This window comes from Cervus elaphus, chromosome 11 (genome assembly GCF_910594005.1).
Source record: "Cervus elaphus chromosome 11, mCerEla1.1, whole genome shotgun sequence".
NCBI lineage: Eukaryota > Metazoa > Chordata > Mammalia > Artiodactyla > Cervidae > Cervus > Cervus elaphus.
This window is the reverse complement of record NC_057825.1, coordinates 32,240,645-32,264,946: the sequence shown is the minus strand read 5'-3', so window position 1 is coordinate 32,264,946 and position 24,302 is coordinate 32,240,645. Positions and strand designations below refer to the sequence as shown.

The window sequence follows — 24,302 nt, the reverse complement described above, 5'->3', positions numbered from 1 at the left end:
TTTTTTAGCCCCAACCATTCCAGCTTCTTCTGGTTTCTTTTCTAGATTCTTTAAGTGTTTTTTTTTTTTTTTTTTTTTTTAAATTTTATCTCTGCTTGCTCTGTCTCTACTTGCCAGAGAGAGACTTTCTTCTGCAACTAATAACTACTGACAGTATGTCAAGAGATTTTCAAGATAATGGCTACACTTTAAACTTTACAACTGTGGAAACATCTGCAATGTTTGAGGGAGGAAAAAGAGCTCAGAGAAGTTAAAACTTGTTTAGGGCAGCACAGCTAATTAGTGATAGGAGTGGTATTTGAACCAGGTCCGACTTTAAAGCCCATTTTCTTTCTACATGCTGTCTCTAAACAAGACTTTTATGTTCCAAGTTCAACTTGGGCTTTGTTTTTGGCTTACCCAAATGATCCCTGAGCATGGTGATAATGACCACTTTGTGTCTCTAATGTGGTTGCCATGAAAGACTCTTGGTTTAGCCAGGTACTTTGTTGCTTTTTTTTTTTTCTCTCTTTTTTTTTTTTTTTTTAAGTCGTTCAGTCGTGTCTGACTCTTTGCGATCCCATGGACTGCAGCCCACCAGGCTCCTCTGCCCATGGGATTTTCCAGGCAAGAGTACTGGAGTGGGTTGCCATTGCCTTCTCCTACTTTGTTGCTTTTTTAGCAGTGTGATGTTTTACATGTTCTTGAGCAGTTTCTTATAGTGACTAAACCTTTTTAAACTGCGCAAACAAAAATAGAATAAACAGTATCATGGTTAAGCATGTGGTCTCCCAAGTAAACTATTTTTGGACCTTGAGTTTATTTTCCTTTAACTTTTTAAATATTGTGAAATATTGACCCTCAAAGAGGTATAGAGAATAAAAATAGTGAATACCTGTGTACGTACCACTTAAGAAACTAGGCTCCTTTTAAAGCTGAACCTCCGCTCCTTCCCAGTCGTGTTCGCCTCCCCTTCTGAGAAAATCACTGTTTTGTATTTGATGCTTTTCATTCCTGTATATATTTTCATACTTTCATTACATATGTAAATAGCCTGAAAATGTACATTATTGTTTTGCATTAAAAAACTCTCTATATTAACAGTATTATTTATGTCTTTGTGTAGCTTTTTTTTTCTTTCAGTATTTTGAGACCCATCCATATGGACTCGATGTAGCTCTGAAAGTGAAAGTCGCTCAGTCGTGTATGACTCTGCAACCCCATAGACTGTATCCATGGAATTTTCCAGGCCAGAGTACTGGAGTGGGTAGCCTTTCCCTTCTCCAGGGGATCTTCCCAACCCAGGTATCGAACCCAGGTCTCCTACATTGCAGATGAATTCTTCACCAGCTGCGCCACAAGGAAAGCCCAAGAATACTGGAGTGGGTAGCCTATCCCTTCTCCAAGGGATTGTCCTGACCCAGGAATCGAACTGGGGTCTCCTGCATCGCAGGTGGATTCTTTACCAGCTGAGCTATCAGGGAAGCCCATATGTAGCTCTAGTGGATTCATTTTCTTGGCTGTACAGGATTCTGTTATTGGGCTAGATCACAGTTTATTTTTATGTTTTCCTGTGGATTGATAATTAATGTGCTCTGGTTTTTTTTTCTTGCTGTTACAGAAAATGTTGTTTTGAATATTCTTGTCATGTCTCTGCGCACAGTGCATGTCTTTTATAGTGTGTACTTGGAGTAACCCACTGGTATGCGTGCCATGTGCATCTTCAACCTTTGTGGTAATTGCTAGATTCCACTCTGAAGTGGTTTCCCTATTAACATTCACACTAGTGATGTGTGACTTCTGGCCCTTCCCTGCCTTCTCAACCCTTAGTGTTTTAGACTTTATAATTTTGCAAATCTGCTGGATATACCATGCAGTCTTATGTTTATTTTAATCTTACATGTTTTTCTGATTACTAGTGAGTTTGAACATTGCTCTGTGTTTTTAATTGGCTCTTGAGTTTTCCTCTTTTGTGATTTGCTTGTTTTTTATCATTTACCTGTTCTTCTGCTGTGTTGTCTTTTTCATATTGATTTATAAGTTTAAAATACATTTTTGATGCTAATATTTCACATAGATGGCTTCAAATTTCTTTTTCCAGTTTGTGGCTTTTCTTTAAAAAATTAAAAAAATGTTTTATTTGGCTGTGCTGGGTTTTAGTTTGGGCATGCAGACTCTTAGTTGCAGCATGTGGGACTTAGATCCCTGACTCAGGATTGAACCTGGGCCTCCTGCATTGCAAGCTCAGAGTTTTAGCGACTGGACCACTAGGGATGTCCCTCTTTTAAAACTTAAAAAAAAAAAAACCTTTTGGTGCATTAACGTTTTAGATTTGTGGTTTTAATTTGTTGTTTATAAATCTTCCCTACAGACCATAGGCCGAAAAATTATCCTACTGTCTTCACATCTAGAAAGGTGGTATAATTGACCAGGATTTAGGAGTTCTGGGTTTCTGTCTCTATTTCTTTATTGTGAAATACAAGTATGGCCGGAGACTAGACATTTTATTTATTTGGATGTGCAAAATATGAGACCTGGGTTAGGTTATTTCTCAGCCCTCACATTCTGATTCTCTTGCTTTGCTTGTGGTTTTTGTAGCTGATAATTAGTCATTGCTACCAACATCTTAAATGAAATTAAAAATATGAGAACTTAGAAATGAAATTAACATCTAGGATTTTGGTGTGAAGGCTGCACATTGCATTTGTGATAAAAAAGAAATACAAATAATTTGACTTACGTTGGAACACATTTAACTGATCTTCCTTTTTTCACTTAATTCCAAAGTCGTTTGAAAAAGTAATTCTTATATATCTTTCTAAAAAAGAAAACAACAAACCCTTTTTAGGGTTTTAAACTATAGCTATAGAAATAACTAACAAGGATACTTTTTTTTTGAAGTATGAATATGAATTTGACTGTGTGGATCACAACAAACTGTGGACAATTCTTAAAGAGATGGGAATACCAGACCACCTTACCTGTCTCCTGAGAAATCTGTATGTAGGTCAAGAAGCAACAGTTAGTACTGGAGATGGAACAACAGATTGTTTCCAAATCAGGAAAGTAGTATGTCAAAGCTGTATATTGTCACCCTGCTTATTTAACTTATATGCAGAGTTCATCATGTGAAATGCCGGGCTGGATGAAACACAGGCTGGAATCAGGATTGCCGGGAGAAAAGCAATAACCTCAGACACGCAGATGACACCACCATTATGGCAGAAAGCAAAGGAGAACTAAAGAGCCTCTTGATGTGGGTGAAAGAGGAGAGTGAAAAAGTTGGCTTAAAACTCACCATTCAAAAAACTAAGATCATGGCATCCGGTCCATTTGCCATCACTTCATGGCAAATAGATGGGGAAGCAATGGAAACAGTGACAGATTTTATTTTTGGGGGGCTCCAAAATCACTGCAGATGGTGATTGCAGCCATGAAATTAAAAGACGCTTACTCCTTTGAAGAAAAGCTATGATCAACCTAGACAGCATATTAAAAAGCAGAGTCATTGCTTTGCCAACAAAGGTCCATCTAGTCAAGGCTATGGTTTTTTCAGTACTCATGTATGGATGTGACAGTTGGACTATAAAGAAAGCTGGGCGCAGAAGAATTGATGCTTTTGAACTGTGGTGTTGGAGAAGACTCTTGAGAGTCCTTTGGACAGCAAGAAGATCCAACCAGTCCATCCTAAAGGAAATCAGTCCTGGATATTCACTGGAAGGACTGATGCTGAAGCTGAAACTCCAATATTTTGGCCACCTGATGTGAAGAACTGATTCATTTGAAAAGACCCTGATTCTGGGAAGGATTGGGAACAGGAGAAGGGGATGACAGAGGATGAGATGGTTGGGTGGCATCACCAACTTGATGGACGTGAGTTTGAGTAAGCTCCGGGAGTTGGTGATGGACAGGGAGGCCTGGTGTGCTGCAGTCCATGGGGTCACAATGAGTTGGACACAGCTGAGTGATTGAACTGAATTGATGAACGTAAAAACTAAAGCTTTGTATGACATTTCAAGAATGTACCCTTTATTGGTCATACGCTTTCAGTATCTTTGCTTAGAACTAAAATTTCCTATTTATGAACTAAGCAGCCTGTGACAGATTTTCGGAAAAACTGTGAGGTTTGTATTTAGCAGACTAGAGGTGTCTGTTTCTATTTTTTGTGCCTTACTTTTCTCCAGTTTTCTTTTTTTTTTTTCTGGCTGTGTCACTCGGCTTTCAGGATCTTGGTTACCCAACCAGTGATTGAACCCCAGGCCAGGGCAGTAAAAGCGCACTGGACCACCGGGGAACTCCCTCGTCCCTATTTTCTTATATTCTATATTCTGATTGCTTGGGCACACTGCATTTTTACCTCTTTACCTCCATTCAGTTTTGTTAAAACCCTTTCTTTATTCCAGATTTAAAATATTGCAAATGATTATGACAAAGTATGTATTCTCCTTCCAACTCTATATTTTTATACTTTTAAATAAAACCATCAGTTAAGAAAAAGGGGTCTTGTCAATAGAATTCTAGCCTAGGCATCATTCAAAAGGGTAGTTACATAATAACATCAATAACAATCATGATAATAATGATAGTAATAGCAGCTAACGTTTATTAGGCTTTTATTTTGTGCCAGGCATTGTACTAAATGCTTTGCATTATTTAACAGTTACTGTAGGGAATTCCTGGTTAGGACCCCATACTCCACAGCAGGGTGCCAGGGTTTGGTCAGGTTGGTTCAAGTGGTAGGGAATCTGCCTGCAATGCAGGAGCCTCAGGAGACATAGATTCAAGCCCTGGTTTGGAAGATCCCCTGAAGGAGGAAATGGCAACCCATTCTAGTACTCTGCCTGGAAAATTTTGTGGACAGAGGAGCCTGGTGGGCTATAGCCCCTGGGATCACAAAGAGTCAGACACGACTGAGTGAGCACATACACAAAGGTAACTGAGATCCCACAAGCCACTCGGCAGGGCCAGAAGCAAACAGTTACCATAGCCCTGAGAACTTACATTTGTTATTCAGAGGTCTGTGTAGCAATGGAGTGCAGTTATTGAATATTTTTTATGGAAACTTAGAGAACTTTTTCAGATTTGTAAAATCAAACCAAAAACCCCCAAACCAAAACAAATAAAAAAGCCGAATCTCTAGGGCTTTACAAATGTTCACTTTCCCTGGCTTTCTTGGTTTTTTAATTATATATAATCTGAAAAAGAAAAGTATTTGGGGAAGAACAGTTGAGAATTTTCCTGAAATAAGCAAGGAAGTTAATTCTCTTTTAGGGAAATTTGATTAGTTCTGGTTAAGAACTTACTAGTGACAAGCTCAGCCATCTCTGACTTCTTGATGCTCTTGAAGGAGCATCCAGGGAAAAACTGACAGGAGTTTTGCTGGGAGACAGTGAACTTACACACGAAGTTTCCATACCTAGATGCTTTGAAGTAACTGAGAACTGGAAGTTAATCAACAAAACAATCCATGGGAAGTGAAGGATATTTAACACTTAGGTGCAGTATAGAGATTTTCTGGAAACCTTTCTGGAGCCTGCTTTCTTTCCTTCAGTTTTTACTATGGAGTTTATTAACTTCTGCCTGCAGACTTAGTGTAACACATTGCTTCCCTGACAGCACTAATGAGGGCCCAGACATTTTGTTGTACTGGCCTCCAGACCCTGTTTCACTGTGACCTAAGGCCTGCCCAGCCCCAGGGTTTGGGGACGTGTGTTTTTCCCTCAGTCCTGGAGTCCTCATGTTTGCCCTGGAGGGGGCGATGTGACACAGTGGGAAGAGAACTAGAAAGTTACTAGCTTTGCAGCGTTAGGCCAAGCTAAGTAACCACTTAGGCTGTAAATTTCCTCATCTGATTCTACCATTCACGTTCCTTATTTACTTCTCAGGTCTAGCACAGTCTCATCTTCTCACTCTTAGTTTTTTAAGAGTAATGTTTCCAAAGTAGGTGGTATGCAAACTGATCCTCTAGGCAGGGTATAACAAGGAAAAAAACGGGCAATCAATTTTACTGATATTTAAACTATAGGTTGACACTTACCTCCATCTGTATATCTGATAATATACATCAGGTACAGAAAGCGAAGTAGCCAGGGGGAGGATCGCGGGGACACTATACCTGGAGAGGCCAACAGTGTGAACCTCCATATTTGTTTGCTAAAATCCTGTTTGGATGTGTTACAGTTAACCTCTGTCTGGTTGAGGAGTTTTTCAGAGTGTACAGTATTATCTCATTTGCATGATATGAACCTTGCTGATTGAATAGGCAAAGGGCTTAAAAAGATTCCTGCAAAGAATTTGCAGATTGAAGTTTCAGATTCAACCGAAGATTGAAGTACCAATGCAAGGACACATGAACAGCAGGCAGCAAGCAGAGCTGGTACTTCTATTTATGTTATGAGCTTGTTTTCAGTCAGATGCAAAGTGCAAAACAAATGATCTAAGCAGATGGAAGAGGAATCAGTAAAAAAAAAAAATTACAAAAACGCTTACAATTATTAAAAATACTCTTTGATATATAGGTTTATATGTACCATTGAGTATATTTGTGCTTTAAGGTATTTGCTTAATGGTAGTTTGAGGCTAATCTGGTCAGTTGAGATATTTTAAAATTAAGCATTCGGAATATGAAGACAAACTTACTAAGCTTTTATGAGGCGCGATTATAGTCATGTGCTAATTAATATCTTAAAATTTTATTAAGTTGATAATATTTTTATAAGTTTCTTTTGGAGATTTCTTACTTTAAGAGTAAATGACAGGACTTCACTGGTGGTCCAGTGGTTAAATCTACCTGCCACTGCAAGAGTTGTGGGTTCAGTTGTGGGTTCAGTCCCTGGACTGGGAAGCTCCTACATGCCGCAGAGCACCTGGGCTGCAACTAGTAGGCCAGCGCTCTGGAGCCCAGGAGCCGCAACTACTGAAGCCTGTGCGCCTAGAGCCTGTTCTCTGCAGCCAGAGAAGCCACCGCAATGAGAAGCCCATGCATTGCAACTAGAGAGTAGCCCCCTGCTTGCTGTGACTAGAGAAAGCCTGTGTGCAGCAATGAAGACCCAGTGTGGCCAAAATTAATTAATTACTATTTATAAAAAAGAGTGAGAGGAGCTACCCCATGTCCAAGGTCGGGGTGGCAGCTGAGAGGAGCTACCTCACGTCCAAGGTAGTGGTATGGACCTAACAGAAGCAGAAGATATTAAGAATAGGTGGCAAGAATACACAGAAGAACTATACAAAAAAGATATTCACGACCCAGATAATCACGCTGGTGTGATCACTCACCTAGAGCCAGACATCCTGGAATGTGAAGTCAAGTGGGCCTTAAGAAGTATCACTGCAAACAAAGCTGTGGAGGTGATGGAATTCCAGTTGAGCTATTTCAAATCTGAAAAGATGATGCTGTGAAAGCGCTGCACTCAATATGTTAGCAAATTTGGAAAACTCAGCAGTGGCCACCGGACTGGAAAAGGTCAGTTTTCATTCCAATCCCAAAGAAAGGCAATGCCGAAGAATGCTCAAGCTACCTCACAGTTGCACTCGTTTCACACGCTAGTAAAGTAATGCTCAAAATTCTCCAAGCCAGGCTTCAGCAGTACATGAACCATGAACTTCCATATGATCAAGCTGGTTTTAGAAAAGGCAGAGGAACCAGAGGTCAAATTGCCAACATCCACTGGATCATTGAAAAAGCAAGAGAGTTCCAGAAAAACATCTATTTCTGCTTTATTGACTATGCCAAAGCCTTTGACTGTGTGGATCACAATAAACTGTGGGAAATTCTGAAAGAGATGGGAATACCAGACCACCTGACCTGCCTCTTGAGAAACCTGTATGCAGGTCAGGAAGCAACAGTTAGAACTGGACATGGAACAACAGACTGGTTCCAAATAGGAAAAGAAGTATGTCAAGGCTGTATATTGTCACAATGCTTATTTAACTTATATGCAGAGTACATCATGAGACACGCTGGGCTGGATGAAGCACAAGCTAGAATCAAGGTTGCCGGGAGAAATATCAATAACCTCAGATATGCAGATGATACCACCCTTACGGCAGAAAGTGAAGAGGAACTAAAAAGCCTCTTGATGAAAGTGAAAGAGGAGAGTGAAAAAGTTGGCTTAAACTCAACATTCAGAAAACTAAGATCACGGCATCTGGTCCCATCACTTCATGGCAAATAGATGGGGAAACAGTGGAAACAGTGGCTGACTTTATTTTTTTGGGCTCCAAAATCACTGCAGATGGTGATTGCAGCCATGAAATTGAAAGACGCTTACTCCTTAGAAGGAAAGTTATGACGAACCCAGACAGCATATTAAAAAGGAGAGACGTTACTTTGTCAACAAAGGTCCATCTAGTCAAGGCTGTGGTTTTTCCAAAGTAGTCACGTATGGATGTGAGAGTTGGACTATAATGAAAGCTGAGCGCAGAAGAATGGATACTTTTGAACTGTGGTGTTGGAGAAGACTCTTGAGAGTCCCTTGGACTGCAAGGAGATCCAACCAGTCCAGCCTACAGGAGATCAGTCCTGGGTGTTCATTGGAAGGACTGATGTTGAAGCTGAAACTCCAATATTTTGGCCACCTGATGTGAAGAACTGATTCATTTGAAAAGACCCTGATGCTGGTAAAGATTGAAGGCAGGAGGAGAAGGGGACGACAGAGGATGAGATGGTTAGATGGCATCACTGACTCAATGGACATGAGTTTGGGTAAACTCTGGGAGTTGGTGATGGACAGGGAGGCCTGGCATGCTGCGGTTCATGGGGTCGCAAAGAGTTGGACATGACTGAGCGACTGAACTGAGCTATAAAAAAGAGTAAAAGAAAAAAAAAATCCACGAACTTTTCTTCTTCTTGTTTTAGTAAAACTGACTGAAGTAATACATAGACAAATGAACAATTCTAATTTGGTGACAAGCTGAAAATCCATCCTTTGTTAGCAAATAATGTTTAAATACTCATAGAAGAAATTGCTGAGGATTTGAAGTAATAAATATTATACCAAATTATGGAGTTTGTGAGTATTCCTGTTTGTCTGAATACAAGTTCGGAGGTTATGGTTTTTGGTTGAGTTCATTTTCATAACATATGGAGACCTGCCTCTTTAACCCTCCAAAGCATTAAAGGAAAGAAAATATACCCTAATGACTTAAAATTTTATTATGAAACAGGACATATAAAGCATAAAGAATAATACACTGTACCCAAATCAAAGCTAATAGAGTTGGTACCCCCCCCTGCAGTCACATTATTCTACTTCCGTCTCCAGAGGAATTTAGTTTTTCTGAATTTCTGATGCATGTTTTATGTGCACTTGTAAAGAATTTGATTTTGTCATTATTGGATGGATTGTTTCACAAATGTCAATTAGGTCTAGTTGACTGATAGTAAAGTTTAGTCCTGCCATATTCATCTTGGCTTTCTACTTGTATCCATCATAGAGGAGTGCTGAATCTCCCAAGTAAAAGTGTGAATAAGTCTGTTTTTCCTTTTCAGTTCTTTCAGTTTTGCTTAGTGTATTTTGAGGCACTGTGGTTAGATACGTAGACATTTTGGATTGTTATGTCTTATTAAAAAAGTCTATATGTTATAGGCCCAACAATACAATATTATAGATAGTGTTTTACCTATGTTGTACTAAAAAGCAGTTGTTTTTTAAATCAGATAAGAGAATGAAAGAAAAGAAATAATATAATTGTACTGTCTTTAAAAATAAAACTTTTTTTTTTGGCCACACTTCTTGGCTTGTGGGCTCTTAGTTCCCCCATCAGGGATTAAACCTCTGCCCTTGGCAGCGGAAGCACAGAGTCCTAACCAATGGACTGCCAGGGAAGTCCCTAAACTTTATTTTTTTAGAACAGTTTTAGATTTACTGAAAAATTGAACAGTAATAGAGAGTTCCTAATGCATCCTACACCCACTGTTATTAGCATCTTATACTAGTGTGGTTCATTTGTTACAGTTAATGAACCAATGATGACATGTTACTTATTATTAACTAAAATCCATACTTTATTCAGATTTCCTTAGTGTTTACTTAAAGGCCTTTTTCAGTTCCAGAATCCCATCTAGGATACCACATTACTTTTTGTTGTCGTGTCTCTCAGTCTCTTTTTTTTTTTAAGTTGTCGTGTCTCTTAGACTTCTCTAGGGTTGTCAGTTTCTCAGACTTTGCTGGTCAAGTTTTTGATGAAACAAGACAGTTTTGAGGAGTACTGGTCAGGTATTTTTGTAGATTTCTCCTCAACTGAGATTTGCCTAATGTTTTCCTCATGATTAGAAGGGGTTTATAGGTTTTGGGTAGGAAGACCATAGAGATAAAATGCCATTTTCATCACATCATGTCAAGGGTACCTATTGTCAACATGGTTTATCACTGTTGACCTTGAAACTTAATCACTTGGCTGAGGCAGTGTTTCTCAGGGGTCTCCACTGTCAAGTTATTTCCCTCTTTCCCATCACCTCTTTGGAAGGAAGTCACTGGGTGCAATTCACATTTAAGGAAGGGAGAGTTATGTTCCACCTTCTTCAGGGCAGAGTCTCTGTGTAGTTTATTTGGAACTTTTCTGCACCGGATATTGTTGATTCTTCATTTATTAATTTATCCACTCATTTGTGTTAGTATCAACTTAAAGATACTATTAATACTTAATTAAATTTTGTTGCTGAACTTTTCCACCTTTGGCCATTAGGAGCTTTTTCAGTTGGCTCTATGTCCCTTTGATACTCTCCTATTATATGTTTTTTTCCTCCCAGAACTACTTGCTCTACTATCAATACAAGAGGATCCATGCTCATCTTGTGTATTTCTTGCCTCAGGCATTTCTCTGGGGAGCCCTGGTTCCTTTTATTGGAGAACGGTATTATAAACAAAAATTTGGACCCTAAAGGTGCTCCTTGCATTGTGGTACTGTTGTTTCTAGGTCTTCTCAGTTGCCAGAGCGAGGACATGTATGTGTTCAGTGCTCAGTAGCGTCCGACTCTTTGCGACCCCATGGGCTGTAGCCCACCAGGCTCCTTTGTCCATGGGGATTCTCCAGGCAAGAATACTGGAGTGGGTTGCCATGCCCTCCTTCAGGGGATCTTCCCAACTCAGGAATTGAACCCAAATCTTCTGTGTTTCCTGCATTACAGGCAGGTTCTTTACCTGATGAGCCATCAGGGAAGGAGATATTATGTGTATACTAGTGCGTATACATAAACATACCTACAAACACTTTTATTTGTAACTGTATATCTATATATAAGTTCTCCGTGAACTCACAGTGATGTCTCCATTGTGGTTCATTCCATTACCACCTGGATCATTCTGGCTTCTCATCTTGCTTATCTGTAACCTCACACTTCACCATCTGCCATCTGTTTACTTAATTGTTCAATTATGCATACATGCGTTACAGTATTAGAATTGTTAGCTCACAACCTGGAGAAGGAAATGGCAACCCACTCCAGTACTCTTGCCTGGAAAATTCCATGGACGGAGGAGGCTGATAGGCTACAGTCCATGGGGTCACAAAGAGTCGGACACGACTGAGCGACTTCACTCACTCACTCAACCCTGGGAATGGGCTCCCCAGGTGGCGCTAGTGGTAAAGAACCTGCCTGCCAATGCAGGAGACGTAAGAGACGTGGGTTTGATCCCTGGGCTGGGAAGGTCCCCCCGGAGGAGGGCATGGCAGCCCACTCCAGTATTCTTGCCTGGAGAATCCCCATGGACAGAGGAGCCTGGCAGGCTAGGTCCATAGGGTCGCAAAGAGTTGAACACAACTGAAGCTAATGGACACATAGGCACGCATGCAACCTGTGGGAAACTAGAGGACAGTACTTATGTGTATTTTATTTTGCTTTTAATTTTACAGACTCCATTCACTTCCAGAGTTACTTAGGTCACTATACTTTTCTCCCTATTCACTGAGGTTGGTTCATTTCTTTGTAATACAGTTAGATTGTTTTGTCATATTCTGCATTTCATCCTGGAATCCTCTGACCTCCTAAATGATTAAAAAAATTTTTTTACATAAAGTTTCACTCTGTGTTGTAAATTTCTTTTGTTTTTCACAAGTGTGTAGCGTCAGTGTCCACCATTACAGTATCATACAGAAGTTTTATTCTAAAAATTTTGCTGTTTTACCTATTCATTCCTCTTCTGTTTGTCCCAAATCTTTGGTAACCACTGATCATTTTATCATAGTTTTTTTTCCTAGACGATCTTATAATTGGAACCATATAATATGTAGCCTTTTCATACTGGCTGTTTTCACTTTGCAATATACATTTAAGCTTCATGTCTTTTCTTGACTTGATAGTTTATTTATTATTGCTGAAAAATATCCCATTTATGAAGGTAGTAGTTGGTTTATCTATTCCCCATTGAAGGGCATCTTGGTTCCTTTCAGTGTTTGGCAGTTGTGAATAAAACTGGTATGAACATTTGGGTGCAGGTTTTGTGTGAATATACATTTTCCACTCAGTATTTATAGTATTTATTGTTTAAATACCTAGTGCAATCACTGAATTGCATGGCAAAACTGTGATTAGTTTTGTAAGCGGCTGTAAATCGTCTTCCAGCCAGGCTGCCTGTGCATTCCTACTAGCAGTGGATGTGAGTTCCTGTTGCTTCACGTTCTTGTCAGTTTTTTGGATTTTAGCCATCCTTATAGGTGTTTGGGGCTTCCCTGATGGCTCAGATGGTAAAGAGTCAGCCTGCCATGTGGGAGACCCGGGTTCGATTCCTAGGTTGGGAAGATCCCCTGGAGAATTCCATGGACAGAAGAGCCTGGTGAGCTATAGTCCATGGGGTCACAAAGAGACATGACTGAGCTATTAACATATGCACACACACACACACACACACACACAGTTGTGTTTAGTGGTATCTCGTTGTTTTACTTTGTAATTTCCTAATGACGGATGATGCTGAACATTTTTTCATATGCTTACCATCTATATAACTTCTTTGATAAGATATCTGTTCAGATCTTTTGATTATTTTTCATTTGGGCTGTTTTCTTATTGTTGAATTATGAAAAGAGTTCTTTTCATAATTTGAATATAAGTTCTCCATCAGGTATATGTTTTGAAAATCTTTCACTCTGGCGCTTTTCATTCTGTTAACAGTATCTTTTGCAGAACAATTAATTTTAATAAGATCCAATTTTTCCTTTCATGGATCGTGCTTTTGGTGTTATATCTAAAAACGTGTTCATTCAGTTTGGCCTTGGGCTTAGGTCATTAAATAACCTTTTCTAGGAATTTAACAGTTTCAACTCCTTCAGATTGAAGAAACTTTGCTTATATTCTCACAGCTAGGACTCTGGTCCTCTCTCATTTTGTAGACCAAAGCTGTACTGTGGTTCTTCTCTTGTTTTAAATTTTGCTTCAAAGATGTTTATTATTGCACTGTTCATAATAGTAGATAGTTGGAAATATTGTCAACAGTCAAGGCACAGATGAATGATTGTGATAAATTCCATTCTCTCATTCAAAATTATGATTTGAAGAGTATTCAGGGATGTGGAAAAGGTGCTCAAATATATTGTTCAGGATTTCCCCCAGCTTTATTGAGGTATAATTGACAAATAAAATTGTATATTTGAAGTGTACAACATAGTTTGATAAATGTGTACATTGTGAAATGATCACCACAGTGAAGTGAATTAGCCCCTTCTTTCTTGTGTGTGTATGGTGGTGGTTTGAGATATACACTCTTAGCAAATTTCAAACATGCAGTAGAGCATTATTAACTATAGTCACCAACCTGTGCATTTGGCCCCCAACTCATCTTTTAAGTGAAAGTTTGAATCCTTTGTATCTCCCCATTTTCCCAACTCCGCAGACCCTTGGAACCACCAGTCTGCTCTGCTTTTTTGACTCCCTGTAGATTCCACATATGAGTGAGATTGTATAGTATTTATTTTTCTCTGGCTTATTTCACTTTGTGTTCTGATTTTTTTAATTGGGTGGAATGAAGTTCCTAAGTTGAGTGATTAGGATCCACTGAAGTGCAAGCACGTGTGCATAAATGTATCTAGTGGATTTCTCTGCATATTCCCAGGATGAACTACAGGAAGAAGGGGTTGCAGGGTCCTGAGATCACGGCGTCATCGAATTTTATTTGTGCATTCATGTGGACAAAGATTTTGGCAGTTGAAATGGGAAAAAAGGGTGGATATGAGCATGATTATGAGGAAGGAAATGGCAGTGTTTGAAATCAAGGTTAGTATGTGAAGTGGATGATAAGAAGGTGTTGGTTACTTCTAGATTATGAGGCTCAGAAAAGGCAAAGTGCCAGGAGTCCGAGTGGAAGGAAGAAGAGAGATGTGTTTATATTCACACAAGTGTTTATCTTTAAAGTCGTATCAGGAAGACAAGGACACATAATCAGGTTTGGTAGTAAGACTGGGCTTCCCAGGTGGCTCAGCAGTAAAGAATCTGTCTGCTAATGCAGGCGACATGGGTTCAGTCCCTGGGTTAGGAAAATCCGCTGGAGAAGGAAATGGCAGCCCACACCAGCATTCTTGCCTGAGAAATTCCATGGACAGAGGAGCATGACTGGCTGTAGTCCGTGGGATTGCAAAGGAGTGGGACGTGACTTAGAGACAGAACAACAACAACAAAGTGCTGATCTTTAAAGTCGTATCAGGAGGACGAGGACATGTGATCAGGCTAGGTAGGAGGGTTAGATCTTTGTCAGGCGTGGACTATTAAAATTGTAATTACAAAGATAGAGGTATCAGTATCCATGAAGCTCTGGGATGGAATCACCTCAAGGCTGAGGGAAGTCATTTATAGTCATCTTAATTTTTGTGTACCCCATACATTTGGATTTTATGAAATCTGAACTATAAGATTGACTGAAATGGAAAGTCTTTAATATTTTAGTTTGAGTTCCACAAAAAGCTGACTCTGGGATGGAATCACCTCAAGGCTGAGGGAAGTCATTTATAGTCATCTTAATTTTTGTGTACCCCATACATTTGGATTTTATGAAATCTGAACTATAAGATTGACTGAAATGGAAAGTCTTTAATATTTTAGTTTGAGTTCCACAAAAAGCTGACTCTTAGACAAGGATTTGAGTGCAAGTATGAGATTTTGTTTTGCATGTTATTCCTGCAGATACTTGTAGGGGACCAGGAAGTGAATAGGGAAGGGAAGTTAGCAAATAAAGGCTTTGTTATCAAACAAGTTCCTACTGTGGGTAACTGAAGCTTATTCCCACCGGGAGCTCTGGGAGCTCATATAACACATGCCCTCAGAGTTAACCCTTAAGGGGCTTCCCTGGTGGCTCAGTTGGTAAAGAATCCAACCGCAATGTAGGATACCTGGGTTTGATCCCTGGGTTGAAAAGATCCCCTGGAGGAGGGCGTGGACCCACACCAATATTCTTGCCTGAAGAATCCCCATGAACAGAGGAACCTGGTGGGCTACAGTCCATGGGATCACAAAGAGTTGGACACGACTGAGTGACTTTCACATGCACAAGGGGCAAGGTAGGTAGAGTATGTATATACCAACTACATCAATCATTAAGACTCTTTGTAGGAAAGGGTAAATTTATAGTATTTTATAGTATTTCAGGCCTGTCATGCAGAGTATGAAATAGACTTTAGAGGTCAGAGAAAGTCTGGTTTCTCTATTAAAACAAAACAAAAGCAAACAGAAATAAAGAAAAGCAGATCCTATCAGTCAGTATAGAAGGATTCAATAAAGGTCAGGAGATATGGAAAATGGGAGCACCCTACTAACTCTTTCCTTAATACCCTGCCATGCAATTCCCACATCTTCAGCTCATTTTCTTTGGGCCATCAAAACCCCACGCTGACTTACATGAGTTAGTCTACAGCATGTCAGGACTAGTGCCAGGTGTTCTTTATAGAGCATTAAATCCTGGGTCATGGGCCGAGTGCTGCCATGTCAGCACACTTTGTCTTATCTTACACTTGGCTCAGGTTGAACACTCGTCAATTACAGGTATGTTCTTCCAGTTCCTGTTGGTGCCTGTCTTCAGGTCCAGCAACTGTTTTGATGAATCCTCACTATTCTATCCAAAGTGGGGCCAGCCCCTTCCAGTTCTGTTGATGTGAATGAGACTGGACCCTGGTTATTAGCCTGGAAACAGGGAGGAGGGTGGGGACAGATTCTCAGGTGGGTCAGCATCTTTTGAGGCATGCATCTCAGATGAGGCCTTTGCATGGGCTTTAGGCTGAGGAGACAGCCCTTGTAGCAAGAGCAAGAGGGCCACTTCTGCCCCAGAATGTTCAGGAGAATCTTGGCTGGACTGTGAATTCACTGTTCTTTAAGTTGCCTACCTTCGTAATTTGAGCCTGATTTTTAGCACAGTCTGCCCTCAAGTTGTGGGAGCTGAGGGTTCCTTAGAAATTGCTGCCATGGAGATCATCTGGCTGTCATAGCTTGCTCTGAGTTGGTACTTGACTGATTTAAGTCTTGACATTTTCTTTCTTCTGTGCATCAGTCCTTCTTAACAAAAGCTCAACCACTGAATTGTCTTTAAAATTCCTGGTGCTCCTATCTCTCTCAAATGTGAAAGCTATTGCATAAGCCAGTCATCTTCTTCTAAGTGTATCCCTTACTAGTTTCACCACATCAAGAATCTTAGTACTATCCGTGCAGCAGCAGAGCAGGGGTTCTCACCAAGCCACTTACTTCTAGCACTGGGATCTTTGTTGTCTGTTTGGTGAGTGATCCACTTACAGAATTCATCTCAGAGGTCTGTTTTACAGGATCAAATCTGTCTTCTTTTGGATTACCCTAGAAGAAAATGATCTGTAAGGACTCAAGTGCAATTTTTTAAAAAAAATTTCTTTTTTAGATCCTAGAAAATACTGGTGAAAGAGTGGAGAAGTGAGACAGAGAAGAGAAAGTAGTAGTAGATAAGCACCCATATCAGTTGCCATGTGAGCAAAGTTAATTCCAAAGGGGAGCTCAGCAAGTCAGTGAAACACATGGCCTCAGAGTTAGTCCCTCTGATAGGTAAAGAAGCTGGATTATTTATATATTAACTTCCATCACTGGGAGGACTGCTGTCCAGGGATGTTAATCCCCTGGTACTTCTGGACTGCACTGCAGGTGTCAAAGCCTTCAGTGGCCAGAAAAAGCCTCAAATAAAGAAATGCAAATACTGGCAACCGGAAGTTGATAAGTTATGCATCAGAGTAGTAGTTTGGGTAATGGAATAAAGGCAGAATATCAGCAGGTGCACCTGCTGGTGCAATTCCATTGCACCTGCTAAGTTAACAAATAAGGTCAGTATTGGGGCTTCTATTGAATAACAAGCTTTTCTTGCATGTTGGCTTGGTTTTGAGAGTTTTTCTAAAAATACATACAAGTATTTCTGGATATAAGTCTTGTGTCAGACCTGTGATTTGCAGATATTTTTCTCCCAAAGTGTAGCTTTTGTTTTCTTATTGGTTTCTTTCATAGAACAGAAGTGTTTAATTTTGGTGATGTCCAGTTTGTTATTATTGTTTTCTTTTGTTCTTTGTGCTTTTAGAGTGATGTATCAGACCATGAAGATTTTTTCCTTTACACTTTTACATTTATGTCTGTCTTCCGTTTTGAATTAATTTTTATTTATGGTGTGAGGTATAGGTCAAGGTTCATTTTTTTGACATAAGCATAACCAGTTTTTCTGACACCAAGACTGTCCTTTTTCATTGAATTTCTTTTGCATCTTAAAAAAAAAATCAAGTGGCCATATCTGTGTGCCTCTGTATCCATACTCTGTTCTCTTTCGTTGATCTGTGAATTTGTCCCTTTGTCAATATCATACTGTCTTGATAACTGTAATTTTTTAGTAATTCTTAAAATTGAATAGTATGTGCCTCCAATGTTATTCTTCCTTTCCAAAATTTCTTATCTGGCCTGTACCTTTAGGTTCTCCATATAAAATTTAGGACTGTCTATGTTTACAAAAAATTCTGCTGGGGTTTTGATTAGGCCATCTGATTAGATGATACGTCTTTCTTCACATTTTTGACTCCTGTAGTTTCCCAGCGTAGCTGCTTTTATTGATACTGCCACTGCCTGGCTACTGCCACTGCCTGGCTGGAGTGGGAGAAAATGAAGAAAAAGAAGAGAGAAGAAAAAAGTGCTGGGAAGTCTCTCCCATTCTCTCTGGATGGGCTTTAGACTTCTTTCTTCTCTTTAAGCTGTAACTAGAGGGTTTTTCCCAGATTCCTCTGTGTGTGTCCCACAGTGCTAGGTTCAGGGGTTCATGCTGTGATGAGTTCAAGCCAGGGGTTCAAGAGGGAAAAAAGGATAAACTCACCAGCTGTTTGGTGGTATTTTGGATTCTGTTGTATTCTTTCCCAGTCCACCTGGTGATATTTACTTTCACCAACCTCAGATAACTCCAGCACACATTCCGTGCAGGTGTATAATTTGATGGGAGAGTAAGGGCTTCCCAGGTGGCTCAGTGGTTAAAAAAAGAATCACCTGCCAATGCTGGAGATATGGGTTTGATCGCTGGGTTGGGAAGATCCTCTGGAGAAAGAAATGGCAACTTGCTCCAGTATTCTTGCCTGGGAATTTCCACAGACAGAGGAGCCTGGCAGGCTACAGTCCATTGGATTGCAAAGAGTCTATTGGATTACATGACTGAGCACAAATGCACAAGGTCAGTTTGTGCTGACTACCGTAGTAATATCTAAAACTTCCTGGGGGAAGATTATTAGTAAATGTATACTGACACAGCATTTTGGAGGGCAATTTGGCAATATCTACCAAAATTTAAAATGTATACAGCAATGAAGAATGAATCTTAAAGTAGTTAATAAGGCAGTTGCCAAGGATAAACTTACGATAATGGAAGTGAAACTCAAACCCTTGTGAAATGTGGGATGATTGTTGTCATTGTGACATGGGAACATGCTAACCAAACTGAGCCAGTTGTTTGTAGTAGTGCAGTATTAATTACTGTTGCTTTAGGTTGGGTTGGCATACTCTTTCTTAAAGGACCAGATAGTAAAGATTTTAGACTTTTCGTGCCAGATGCTTTTTGTTGAAAACACTCAACTCGGCCTTTGTAGTATGAGAGCATCCATAGACAATGATAAATGAATGGGTGTGGCTGTGTTCCAATAAAACTTTATTTGCAAAAACAGGTGACAGGTCAGATCTGGTCCAGGGTAGTATAGTTTCTCTAGTTTAATTATCCCTGCTTTACATGACCTCTTGCTTGCAGTGCTATAGTATTCTTACATGTAGATGTGGGCTCTGAAGTGGCATTGGCAGTACAATATGTTTTTATTAATTTTTTCAAATTAATCTGGAAATAAAGATAAAATTTAGAAAATTGTCCTGAAGAACTTAGGGATCTCCAGGAATTCTTAAGATTCTACTTTGGGAAAAATTGATTTAAAGAAAAAAGTAGAAGAAATATAATAAATTATATATTTTATAAAGGATATTATGATTCTCTATTTTAATTTGTGTTTAGCGTTTACACTTTGTATTACACAGTGAGAGACCAAGTTTTGGATAGGAGGGAGGAGGTTTTTGAATACCCTTTTTCTTTATAATTACAGGCTACTGGTCCCAACTGTTGCTTTTTCTCTAGGACTTAGATTTCATTAGATTTTTTTTTGCTGTTTCTGGTTGCTTTTTCTTCTGCTTACTTTCCTTCTATTTAAAACTGTTTCCTCTTGGGGGCAAATTGTCAGGTAACCATCACTTACTATTTGGTACATTACAGTGATTTAGGAAAGGGATAGTTTTAATGATCAAAATATTAATTGCAGAATGTTAAGGAATATATTTACATTTTAAATTTTCTTTAGGCTATAACTAAACTTTCACAGGCACTTTGTTTTAATGGTTATGTAATTTGTGTAGTCATCATTTAATTTATGATTCTAGCACATTTGAGAATGTTATGTAAATAACTGCATAATCTACAGTAGTTTAATCTGCTTAGGGAATTATTTAGCATATGCTATTTGTAGATATTTTTTACTTCATAGAGTAAGGCAGGGTTTAGCTGAAATTATCACAAATTTTACATCAGTAAGGTCCATGCAGTGGGCTATTGTGTTCTAGCCTTTTAAGCATAGAGATTTGAAATGTATTTAGAAACAAAAGTTGTGAAAGAAGTTTAACGAAAGGGTTGCAGTTTTGCTCTATTGCTTCTGCATTTTGTGTCCTTGGGCAGGTTAGTGTTCTTTTCTAGATATCTGTTTTCTAATCTATAAAATGGGATAATAATAATGCCAGCACTCAGAATTGTTGGGAGAATTAAATGAGATAATGCATGGAAAGAGTTTTATTTTTAAACAAAGTGACTGGCATAGCATAAGTCATGTGATTAAAGACTTATGTTTAGGAGTTCTTTGAATTTGTGCATGAATTCCTCTTTCAGTACTTTTTAATATAAAAATAAAAGATTTTATTTATATCTTTTATGTGTAAGCTAATTATCTTAATGTTTTTATTATTATAGCCTTTCATTATAATTATTATCTAAATTATTTTTAATAACATGTTTATCTGTGTAAAACAGTAGGAATATGGGGAAGTTATCTTGACTAATCCAGGACTCTGTAGAGAAAATAAGGTTAAAAATAAGACATGGAAAAAAAAATAAGACATGGCCCCATATTGTCAGCACAAGAAGCAAGTGTATGAGCTCGTTTAAGTATTGACTTTATAGTATTTTAGAAGCTGTCAAATAAAGGGACAACAGTTTGTCTTTTTCTGCCTTGGGCTTCCAGTTTACTTTTATTGGTGTCCTTTTAATGTGTATGTATACAGCTTGGTTTCCTGTACCTCTCCACAGCAGACTGATAAGCACTTGGAATTGTCAGATTACACATTTGTTTACACATTTGCTGACTGTATTCTTCTCTGTCTCTAGGATGATTGAGGAAAGTGGGAACAAGCGGAAGACCATGGCAGAGAAGAGGCAGCTGTTCATAGAAATGCGTGAGTCTTCTGGAATCCTTGTTTGTATTAATGTGTGGGAATGTCTTTTTTTCCCCCTGATCAAATCAGAGCTTTAATCAGAAGTTTTATGTTACAAATTTTAGAAAGAGAGGAATGGGAGTTAAAGAATCATGCAGTTGGAGGACACCAAGCCAGAGCATTACTTTAATTGAATTAACTTGAATTGCTTTCTTAAGCAAGGTTGTAAATAATGACAAATATGTTACCTAGAATATCTGTGAGTTTAAAGCATGCCAGTCAATTTAGACCTCTTGCAATAACTCCATTGTTACCATGAGCTTGCAGGTGATGATAAATAATACATTATATAAATTACCTTACTGTAGATAAAGACTCCAGTGTAGGGAGGACTAAGTGTTAGAACAACACTTAAGAGCTATAGGAAGAAGTAAAAGCAGGAATATGTACTTTGGTCTGTAACTTTACTATATACCCTTTAAAATCTTCTGTTAAAACATTCTTATATATTGTTATTTATTCTTATATATTCCTATATTCTTCAGCAAAGGGGTCACCTTTTCATTGACTTTTTAATATATTTACTGAGAATCTGTTATGTTCCAGGCACCATTACAGGTGCTAGGGTTATGTGTTAATCGTGTCCTAGTCATGTCTGACTCTTTGTGACTCCATGGACCATAGCCCACCAGGCTTCTCTGTCCATGGAATTCTCTAGGCAAGATTACTGGAGTGGGTTACCATTCCTTTCTTCAGAGAATCTTCCCCACCCAGGGATTGAACCTGTATCTCCTGCATTGCAGACAGATTCTTTACCATCTGAGCCATATAGGGGAGAACAAAACACAGTCCCTGACTTCACTCATACTGTTTTCATTTTAAAGGGAAACTGACAAAAATGGAAACCAAATAAATAATAATTCTTGATACTAAGAATTATCTGGCATGCACTCTCATGGGCATGTGAGAGAGCATGATTGGGGAGATATTTAAAGTAAAAATTGGGTATTCTTCAAAGAATTGGGTTGATTGCTTAGTGAACGTTATCACTGACACAAACTTCTTATAAATTACCATTCTGTCTAACAAACTCAAGAATATGGATGGTCTTGGGAGATGTTTGGTGGGTGTGACTGCAAGAGTCACCTCTGTTTTTCCACAGAAAGAATTGCATTGGTGGTGATGGTATCTGCTATGGGAAGCCCCACTCTTATTTCCAACATCACCCCAAATCTCCAGCATAATTACCTTCTAAGGATGCAGAAACCACTGTTTGCCACCCTGATGACTTGGCCCTGTCATCCAGGTGTTGAGTTGACTTTAGTATGTCGATTTTGAATCTAATGATCTTTCTCTCTGCTCTTTCATTACTCTTAATGGTTAGTTTATAGACTTCTACTTAGGTATTATAGATAACTACATGTATATTGCCTTTTAAAAAGACTTAATTTTCAGAGCAGTTTTAGGTTCATAGCAAAATTAAGAGGAAGGAACAGAGCTGTCTCATGTATACGCCTTGCCCTGACACATGCATGGCCTCCACCACTGTCAACTCTCATACCAGAGTGGAACATCTGTTACAACTGATGGACCTACATTGGCATATCATAACAACCCAAAGCCTATGGTTTACATTCTGGTTCATTCTTGGTGGTGTACATTCTACAGAACTGTATAATTTTTAAGGAAAGGCCATTTTGACTCACTTTTGCAATACTTATACCTCTTTTTCATGACCTACTGACTATACAGATATTATAGTTAAGAGTGGGGAGGATAGCAGACATTCTTGTCTCATTTTTTACTTCAGTGGGAATGGATGTAATATTTCACTATTAAAATGATATTTGTTACAGGTTTTGTACCTTTCACCAGGTTAAGGAACTATTTTTCTGTTCTGATTTACCAAGAGTTATTACTGTTATTTTCTTTAAATCATGAATGAGTATTGAATTTTATCATTTGTCTATGCTTCTCTTGAGAGGAATGTATTTCTCCTTTTAAAAAAAATTGAGATATAGTGACATATATTTCTCCTTGACTCTCTTAACATACATAATTCTGGAGCCAACAATCTTTTTCTTAAAGGGCCAAAAAGTAAATATTTTAGGATTTGCAGGCAATATGATTTCTTTGTCATAGCTACCTTTATTATTGTGCCACTCAGTAGTATTCTTAAGCCTTTCTGTTTTTAGACAATACCTTTAAATTTCCTGTTTTAAACAGTGATGAAATTAGTTTGTTAATTCTTTGGGTGTTTTTTTTTCTTTTTGACAGCACTGCGTCTCATGTGGGATCTTAGTTCCCTGATCAGGGATTGAACCCATGCTCCCTGCTTTGGGAGCATGAAATCTCTTTGCTTAATATTTTATCTTTTGGACTTTAACCCCATGAAAGTAAGAATCACATGTATTTATCATGGTAGCCCCATCAACTCAATAAATACTTATTAAAGGAGAAATTATGTAGAAATTTGATAGTTTATAATTTGTATATGATATAAAATTACTAAGAAAAATGATAAGTGATAGTCTCTCAACTGGTACCAAAATAATAGCTTCCTAGTTGAGTCTACAATATATTTGATGCCAGGCCTTCCTATTCAGAGATTCTGATTTTATTTTTCCTTTTCCAGAATTTTGCCACTTTTATTGTTTTTTTTCCAAGAAACTTTTGGCTTTATTGGTCCTCTCCCTGAATCTTTGTTTTCTACTTCATTATTTCATGTTACTACATGGTTTATTATTTTCTTCTTTCTACTTTAGGCAGTTCTATATTTTTATAGGTAGAGGTTTATTTTCAGATTTTTTTTCTTTCTTATGTAAGCACTGAATACTTTTTCATGACTTTCTATTTTTGTAGGTAAGTGTTCTGATATATACTATTTTCACTATTAGATTTCTGTGTTTTCTGATTTCTGTTATGAATTATTTAGAAGTATCCTTTTAATCTAGTAAGTAGATGTTTTTAATTATAAGAATATTTAGCTTGATTTTAGAATCTTTGTGTTTCTTGATATTTTATGTTATTTGTTTTTCTGAATATTCCCTGAATGCTTGAAAATAATATACATGATTTCTCTATTATCTCAATCAAGCTTGTTATGTTTTATTAAAGTCTTTTTATCCTTACTCATTTGACTGCTTGATCTTAATTACTGGAAGATGTTGAAAATCTCTGCATTGATCATGGACTTAAAATTTCCCCCCTGTAGTACTGTCAGTGTTTTGAAGCTTTTGTTCTTAGATGCATATATACTAAAATGTTCTGTCTACCTAGAAAATTGAATTTTTATTATTAAATAGGTACACTTTTTATAGTATTGTTTCTTTGCTTTGAGGTCTGATTTGTTGTATATTAATATAGCTATACCAGCTTTCTTTTGGTTAGCATGCCTAGTACAGTATAT

At 38.3% G+C, this 24,302-nt stretch overlaps 1 protein-coding gene across 14 annotated transcripts in view; it reads left to right on the top strand.

The window, feature by feature from the left end:
• The window catches only part of DTNB (dystrobrevin beta), a 233,908-nt gene that overhangs the window by 7,431 nt on the left and 202,175 nt on the right, over positions 1-24,302 (top strand). For all 14 annotated transcript variants that reach the window (XR_006343421.1, XR_006343420.1, XR_006343422.1 and 11 more), the window contains exon 2: positions 20,847-20,914. Coding sequence is in view for 11 of the 14 variants with exons in the window: in XM_043917363.1 (XP_043773298.1) it covers positions 20,848-20,914 (67 nt within the window). In the remaining 3 variants the exon portion in view is untranslated. The remainder of the gene's footprint in view (positions 1-20,846; positions 20,915-24,302) is intronic.